General features: G+C 29.3%; 1 protein-coding gene across 3 annotated transcripts in view; it reads left to right on the forward strand.

Annotated features, from left to right (window-relative positions):
- Positions 1-5,314, forward strand: part of LOC134833422 (protein doublesex) — a 42,457-nt gene extending 37,143 nt beyond the window's left edge. For all 3 annotated transcript variants that reach the window (XM_063847735.1, XM_063847736.1, XM_063847734.1), the window contains 3 exons: positions 3,915-4,061; positions 4,144-4,233; positions 4,499-5,314. In XM_063847735.1, coding sequence (XP_063703805.1) covers positions 3,915-4,061; positions 4,144-4,233; positions 4,499-4,530 — 269 coding nt within the window. In that variant the 3' untranslated portion in view covers positions 4,531-5,314. The remainder of the gene's footprint in view (positions 1-3,914; positions 4,062-4,143; positions 4,234-4,498) is intronic.
- Positions 5,315-8,894: the final 3,580 nt, after the last annotated feature.

An 8,894-nucleotide genomic window follows, 5' to 3' on the forward strand; every position in this document is an offset into this window, starting at 1 on the left:
TCGTATGTTAATCTTGGTTCAAATAATTTACTAAGCATTTTTTTCATTTTCATTGAATTTATTTAAATTATCGAAATTAACACCTTAAGAATATTTGTTTTGTTTAAATTTAAACGTTGACGTGAAAATTTTAAGTGAAAGTCCTCGATTTCGACTCGAGAATTTTCTAAAAAATCGGTTTCTAAAAATTTCGAGAAACTGGAGTCTCTAAAATTAATATTTTGTTTTGTACAATTGTTTATTTAATGCATTTAATTTAAATGTTGTTTCCGCTCTCATAAACACAAAACTACACAAGTCGTGTGCATGTATCTTATTTATCAAAGTATTTTATAATTGATTTAAAACAAATCTTTACGCTTGTAAGATAGTATCAATTAAATGAATGTACAATCTAACAAGGTGAAATCACACAATCTACTACAAAAAAAAATATAAAGCTGAAATAAAAAAATACGGGCGTTTTCTATGAACATTAATCACTATTTAATAAGTTCTAAGGGCACCGATGATTATTCAATCAGTCAATTAATAATGTCTTCCAGAGCTAACATTATCTAAACGAGGAAATAGTCAGAAAAAGTGTCGCATGTCAGCATACAAAGATCAAACGGTGACATCTTTTTTCTTCGTTCGGCAAAAACTCAAGGACTGTCGCCGTTAATTGATTTTAATAAAGAACGCGGTATTTATTTAAAGTGACAACTAAGCGATGCTGGCAAGTTCTCATGAGATCTAGCTGAGAAATATGCTGCGAGTGTGCACAATAAAAATTCACTTGAAGTTATTTCCATTGTAATCATTGCAATCATTCATAGACCATACAACAAAGTGTGCATAAAATATCGCAATATAATAAAAACATTTCTGCACAGACAGCGTTAAAATTCTGCTCGTAAAAAAATGAAGAAATTTCCCTTATTATTACAACTGCTGCTCCTACGGCCGCCAGGATAATATATTATGTATTGTTCATTTCAATGAAAAATTCTTCTTCCGCTGACAGAAGTAAAGCAGGAAATTATATCTTTCATTTTTATGACCTACTAAAATATTCTGTGAAGATAATACACTTCATTGTGTGCTGTTTTTGTTATTGCATTTTTGCCAATGCACTTTCTTGGTTTGTTCTTTTCGTTCGCATCCTTCTCTAATCTGGACGAACTTAAATTTTCCAATTAAAAATTTAGAGTTAAGCCTCTAATGGCAAAACATTAAGTTTTCGTTTGGATAATATCTTATTCCGATTACGTTAATTACGTTTTAACCACGTGGTTATTCGAAATTAAAAACTTATAGAAAACTCTTATTTAAGAAAAAATATTTTTTTTGCCTCGTAGTTTCTAAATGTTTAGACCACGTGACCTGGCTTACCTTTCAAAATACATGGTAAAAATTTCAAACCACGTGACCTACGAAATTTTTAAGCACGTGACCCTATTTTTTCAAATCACGTGACATACGAAATTTTTAACCACGTGACCTGAAATTATTTTAAACCACATTACTTGAAATGCGATAAAAACACGCTTTGAATGCATTTTCAATGAAACACAGTTAACTGTTTTAAGTGAAAATGGGAAACACAAAAATATATAAAATATAGTTTTTGATAGGAAAGTCATAAAAGTTTTATTTTATGCAGCAGCATTTACTGCATTCATTCATCTTGGGCAAACTCAAGTAAATTGTGTATTGTTCTGGAAATGCAATAAATAGTTGTTTTTACGAAATTTAATGCGATGAGAAAGATTGCAGTTGCAGGATAATCAGCTACGTTGCTGCTTTTTAAATTAAAGTCAAGATTTTTAATGCGAAAAGCACCTTAAATCCCGTCTCAGTTGCTTGTGTTAAAGACACGTTTTCACATTGCCCAACATGATTTTTCGTTTTTCCTTGTTTCAAGTGAACTAATGAATACGGAACGCACACACAGCCATAAAATTCAAATGCAAAAACATAAAATAGTTTTACGACTTTTTTAAAACTACTCCAATTCTTCGTTATTTATGCGAGTACACAATTGTTATCCTGTAATGCACGGCCAACATTGATGTATATGTTTTAGAATGAAAACTCATGATGCATTGTTATATCTTTAGTTGTTGCCCCTAATGAATAGCATTTTTGCCAGAGTACGTGAGTACCAGGTTAAAGTATAATTGGATGATAAACAACACCTTTTTTCTAGCAAAGATCATTTGTATGTCTTGTTGTTTTGAAAAAGTCGTAAAAAAGTAACGTGATAAATTTCCGTTGGCAAATTTGTGCTCATCATTCTTGAAGTTTTTTTTTAATTTTCGGCGATTTCGTCTTCAAAAACGTTAGAATTTTTGCAAAAGCCCATGTGTTGTAATCGCGACCGGTTAATTTTTCAGTTTTAAATTTTGTCGACATTGTGTGCGATTATTTTATTATAATAACGGCTCTTATATATAAATTCAACTGACGTATAAAAGAAAGCCTTCTTAAAAAGTCAACCTCGCAGCACGGAAGGTAAAATGCCAATGAACACTAATGACTCTTCTTCCTCCTTGTTTTTAATATTTTGAATGCATACAATACAATCGCAAACAATGTACAAAGAAGACGCGTCGTCGTTATTCATTGTAAAGGAAATTTATCATACTACAATTTTCTTTCATACCAAACCAGTATACGACCGAAACTATTTTACGACAATTTTATAGTTTCTTAAAACTTCGTTCTCAGACTTTTGATATAATAATAATAATTTTTCGTTCATAAAACGGAATGCAAAGAGATGCGTTTAACATCCCATTCTCTATTGTTTTGGCGAGTTATTTGGCGGCAACAAGCTATAAAAACTCAAGAATATCGAGAACGAAGACAATCGTCTTCCAGTCTACCAAACTGATTAAAAACTATTAAATTTAACTTACTTTTTTTGTGTGTTGCATGATTGACTTTATGGTTCCGTCATTGATAATTTTCCTAAATGAAAAGTAATAAATTTTATGAATGAGAATTCTATGAATGATTGTTTGGCAAACAAAAATCTCATTTCCGGCTGGCAGCTTCTTTAATCCTTTCTTATGGAAGAAAAAAAAACTAGGGCATGTATTTCTTCCTTTTTAACTATACTTGCAATGAAACTTTATATACATCGCTTCTTAGTATACAAAACAAGGTAGAAGGAGGTTTATATTTTAAAGCATTACATAATACATTTTATAACATCCAATTCCTATTAGTGCTTTGCCAAACTCACAATTGCGCAACTCAACATCTCTTTTTTCTCTACTCGAAGGCTATGCAGTTTATGTTGTAGCATTTATTGTAGTATAACTCGTGTGTAATGTTGAAAGAGGCTCGCGATACATACCTAATGTTAACATTACATTCATGTAAAGGCATTAGAAGTTGTTTAATTCGTTCATATTTTAAGGAAATGAAAATCAGCATTAAACATTTTGATTAATATTCGAACTGAAATTGTTTGGCAAATACAATTTTCATAGTGAATGAAGAGAAAAAAATATAAAAATAAAAAAAAAACTGGCATACTGATCATAATGTTGTATACCATATAATGTTATATGAGCATTAAACATGCACTGCAACTTCACTACCTAGGTGGGGAACAAAATGTTATACAGAACAAGCATATAGTTACTTATTTATCTAACCAATGAGTTTGTTTGAAGGCGGGGCAATTCAAAGTAATTTATTTGTTATTTTGTTATTATTTAAATGCTTTGTATTTTTTACCCATTTTGTTTTCGTTTCTATTATTGCATTGTGCTGCGTACCGTGTATCTGATCATTTCCTCATGTATCTTAAAATATGTGCAAGCAGCAGGTGCAATTACCTCTTCAATTATAATAATTGCATTTGTTCCAGTTATACATAAAACTAATTGTTTTCCTCCATTTTTCTTGTGCATTTTTAGAACATCTTGATAAGAAATACCTGATAGACAAAAGTACAAGGATTTTACAAGAATGTGAATATGCCGGAGAAATATTGCCCTTCATTTACATCATATTAAGTCTAGTAGGAGGCGATGAACGAAAGGCACAACAAAAAATTCAAGAAGGTAATTCTCAAGTACTATTTTTCTATTTTTTCTATTATAGAATTTTTTCCCATTGCAACAATATTGTTTCGATAATATTTAGGTACGAATGAGGTTAATGCATATGCTTCCAGGAATAACCTGAATATGTATGATCAAGGTGCCGTTATGCGACTAGGAGGAATGGGTCAAGGTAATTTATTTAAAGCTCTGAAAATGGTATGGTAACTTTTCCAATTTGAAATTTTTGAAAATGACACAAATATTTTTTAATAATTGAATGGTAATGAAGTAGGCTTTCATTTTTTTTTGTTCCGATGTTTTACTTATGATTTTTTAAAATAATTAACTTCAAAAAAACCAAAAATCATAAATAGAAATAGACTCATGTTATAATGATATAAAAAGGCTTCTTCAATATAGGAGTTAAAACTTATTAATTTTTATTTTATCTACAGATCGAAGAATGAATATTAATGGTTATCAATAAAAGTACCTTTGTGGCAATTCTCAAAATAAAAAAAAGTGAAAAATACTGTTGCTGCAATCCGTGATAGTTTGTAATAATTTATAGTAATTTAATCAGTTAGGAAGCTGACACTTCAGATATTAATAATTTAGAGTCCATTTCTCTAGTAGGCACAGTATTTTTTAATACACCTGTCAGTTCAACGATTTTATAAGTTTTTATTTTTAAATGTAGAAATAATTAAAAGTTCCTTAAAACAACAAAAAATCACAATTCTTCAATTTAAAAAATCCTCGAAATGTTATAATTTATATATTGACTTTCTGAAAATCTGTTGTAAATAAATCTTTTCCGTCATTTTACTTTTAAAATCTCATTTTTGTAACCAAAGGCAATAAAATATTAGTTCGCGATAAAGTTAAAAGCTAGAAATATATCGAAAATATTTATATCGGATGCTTCAAATTGTTCATTTTGTATAAAAAAGAAGAAAATTTTAAGACACGACGATAAGTACACAATTCTTCCTTAAATATTTTTATCTTAAATTAATAACTTTTAAAGTTGATAATGATGATGATGGTCCTTTCTGGCAATTCTACATAAACTAATAATTTACCATCCATTAATTAAAATAAAACTTTGACGACCGCCAGGCAGCTGATCATAAAATACTAAATAGATTATATAGGCGAAAATAGTAGTTAAGTAAATGTAAATTGTACATAAAAAAAACTAAAAATTGTAGCTTCTCAAATGATATAAATTATTTAAAAATAATTTAATAATAATATAATGTTATAAAAGACAAAGAAAAAAATCAAAACGATTGTATACTACTTTTGAGAGGGGGTCTGCTTTGTTACCATTCATGCTACTTCAAATAGATTTCGCCTATTTGGGTGGCGGAGATAAAGGAAAAAATAGAGGGATACAAAATTATAAACTGAAGAATTTTTTAGAATTATCTAAAAATTATAAATTTAACATTATCAAAGTTCAATTCAAAGTTAAAAATTCCTTTTCCTTATCTCCATCGCGTATTAAAACATAAATGTGTAATTGTCAATTAACAGCGTGCAAAATTTATGAATAATCCTGCATTAAAAAAAGACCAATACTTTGGATTCAAGATTTCACTTTGTCTCCATTTTTGTTGGTTTTTTGAATATTAAGGAGTAGTACTTGACAAATTCCTCATGAGATGAACGATGTTCAAAAATAATGTCCTCCAATTTCAATGAAACATTTCTCTATGAAACATATGCTCGCAAATGAATATTATAAGTTATAGCCGGTAAACCAAAATTCTGGTGAAAAAAAGCTCAAAAATCATCGAAATTTGGAAAAAGTTGTTCGAGGGACCTCCAAAATTTGAAAATCTAAATATGCTATCTTATAGTACGTAAAAAGACCTGTCTTTTGAATATGTGGACCCCGATGGACTGTTCGAGCTTCCCCCCTTACGCCCGTTTTGAATACTATTTTTCAAAAAATTTCTGAGAAAAGTGAAAAAAAAAATCTTCCATGATTTGTAGCCCTTGCCAAGATCTTTCCAACAAGTCTACTGAATCTGCTGTTATCATTGAGACGTTATGGATGAAAAACGAAAAACCTTTTTTTTCCCACGCCCGATAAAAGGGAAAATCTTAAAATCCAATCGCATAAATTCTTATTTTTTATAGGTCTTACCACATGATTTTTGAACATCATTGATCTCATGTGGGATTCGTCACTAGCAAAAATTAATACTTCTTTTTTTTTTGTTTTTACAGGTGGACAAGGATCAAACACAATTTGCCACGTTGTCTTATTACTCCTTCACACACAAAGAACAAGAACAATTTAAAATTTTAATTAGTAAAAATCCACAATAATATTCTTTCAAGTCGTGATCAATCTAATAGAAACAAAATTTCGTCTTTTCTAGAATCTTGTTCTTTTTCTTGTGTGTTTTTGCTTTTGCAAAAAAAAAAATAATAAACGGACATCATACGCATTCGTCTATAGTTTTATGTGTTTTTGTTGCTAAATTTCTGTTTTAATTATTAATTTATTTTATAGCTGAAATGGACATTGAAAAGTTTCGCAGTAAAAAGGATGATGATGCAGAAGATCTCTCCGTAGGACGATCTTCCAGAGAAGACGATAACGTTACAGTTGAAGAAGCAAATTCAGACAGATCATCAATATCACCGCCAAATAAGAAAGACTTCTCAATGAATTCAATACTAGATAAGCAGGCATCAAGTGGTCTATGTATCTCGAGATTGGATCAACCACATCATCTCTTTACAGACCATTTGCCATTTTATCATCCAAATTGGGTGGATCCAACGTGGATCCGTCAAACTTATCAATACTGGGCGAAAAATGGAAATCTAAAAGGCTTAAACAAATTTGAAAAATAAAAAAAAACTAAGCAATTGTTTGAGATTGTTTGAACACTTTTAACTTCATACACGTAAAGTTCTACATTAAAGTTCTGTGATAATTTAAAATATGTTTACTTTATGAAACGCAAAAGCCACAGAAGGACAAACAAATAATTATTAAAAATTATATGCTTGCACAAAAATTACAGTTCAAATACGTGTTTAAAAATTCATCAAAAACCAAAGATGTGATGTGTTTATGATGTGTCGATATTAACAACTTATGCCGGCCATGGAGTGGTGAGTAAATTTTTATCATATCATTAATTTTTTATTATTTTCGTATTAAAACCCAATAATATTCTATTCAAAAATGCATACAAATAAAGTCGATTTTTTAAAGATAGTACTACCATGATTAACATAATTATATATTGAACCACAAAACACAATGCATTTGTTACTCTTTATTCAAAATGTGAGTTCTGACAGGTACTTAATATTTTTATTAATTTTTAATTTGAATATTAAGAAATGATCCTTAACTAGTATCACTTAATTATTTAATAAAATTTAAAAAAAACAATATATACAAAAGGCTGAATGAATCAATCGCACATATGCATTTTTTGATAAACAAAGAAAAGGCGATTTCAAGATTTTACCGGTTTTTAGTTATATAACGAATAATGAGATGATCTTGAAGCTCCTTAGTATTAGGTATCGAATCAAGTTTTGGTGAATAATGTGACCCTTGTTGTTTTTTTATATTCCACGTTGAATTATTTATTTTATATTATCTACGTTGATATTACTAAGCAGATCTCTTCGGAGTTTTCGTTTAATAAATTTATAAAACAGTTGGGGCCCTTAAAACATTTTTAAAGTCTTCTAATTTCAAAGTTTTTTTTTATAAATCTAAATGCAGTTAAAACAATTTGTCAAAAATATGCGTTTGTGTGATTAATACTTGAAACCCTTCATAGATCTTAAAGAAGAGAATAACAAACTTTAAATCTAACTAATGATATGTTTATAAATTTCAAGATAAACGGTGCACAAGAACAACAGAACGAAAAAAAACGAAGGTGCATCAAATCATAGTCGTAAAAACACGCATTGATAATGTCATGCAAACCTGCAAAGCAAAAGACAAATACATGTAAAAGAACAGAAGATAAACAAGCCGCATTTAATTTTCTTAATAAATTATTTTTACGATAGCTTAATGTCAGTTTATTGTACAAGCATACAAAGTGCGTTTAAAAAAAAGAAGAATAATTTTTTGCACTAATGTTGCATTATATGTGAATTCCAATCTTATTCATGCATTGCCATTGTGATTTATTTTACAAAAAAAAAATCACCTATCTCTTTTAATGTGAATTTGTCACTGACATTGTCATTTGATCGAATTAATGAAGTGTGCCAAATTCACGTATTAAGTTGTTATGTCTTGCATTTATTTGAAGGCACGAAAACCAAATTTTAAGCATATTATAAATAACAGTGAGTTTTTTGGAGACGACAACACAACGAATAAGATAGAAACCACAAAACAATCGAAATAACAGAATGCAAGAAATACGGTGTAAACACATTGTCTTTATTTCAGATGTTATTCTGACATCATTTTTCGTGAAAATAAAGTTTTTGAATAGTGTCAAAGAAGTGAAACAATGTGTCGTTATGGTAAAGTTTGGTATCTTATCTGTTTTTTTCTCTAATGACGCCTCCGATGAAATGTATTTTCGAAAATTAGAAAAATTACAAATGTGTTAAGGGAACATTTTCTTATTCTCAAAATTTGATGCAACAACAGTTGTATGTTTTAAATTAGTCAATAGAGAGTAATTGGTAAGCCACAAAACAAAACCTCTTTTAAATTCTTCAACAACGAACGTTGTTTGTTTTCTGTGTGTCGATTTTCTTATGTGTCCAATTTTAGTTATCTTGTAATAAAATTCCTTTTCTTTTTCCACATTCATGTTTTTCCAAAAACCATAAGAA

This window comes from Culicoides brevitarsis, chromosome 3 (genome assembly GCF_036172545.1).
Source record: "Culicoides brevitarsis isolate CSIRO-B50_1 chromosome 3, AGI_CSIRO_Cbre_v1, whole genome shotgun sequence".
Lineage (NCBI taxonomy): Eukaryota > Metazoa > Arthropoda > Insecta > Diptera > Ceratopogonidae > Culicoides > Culicoides brevitarsis.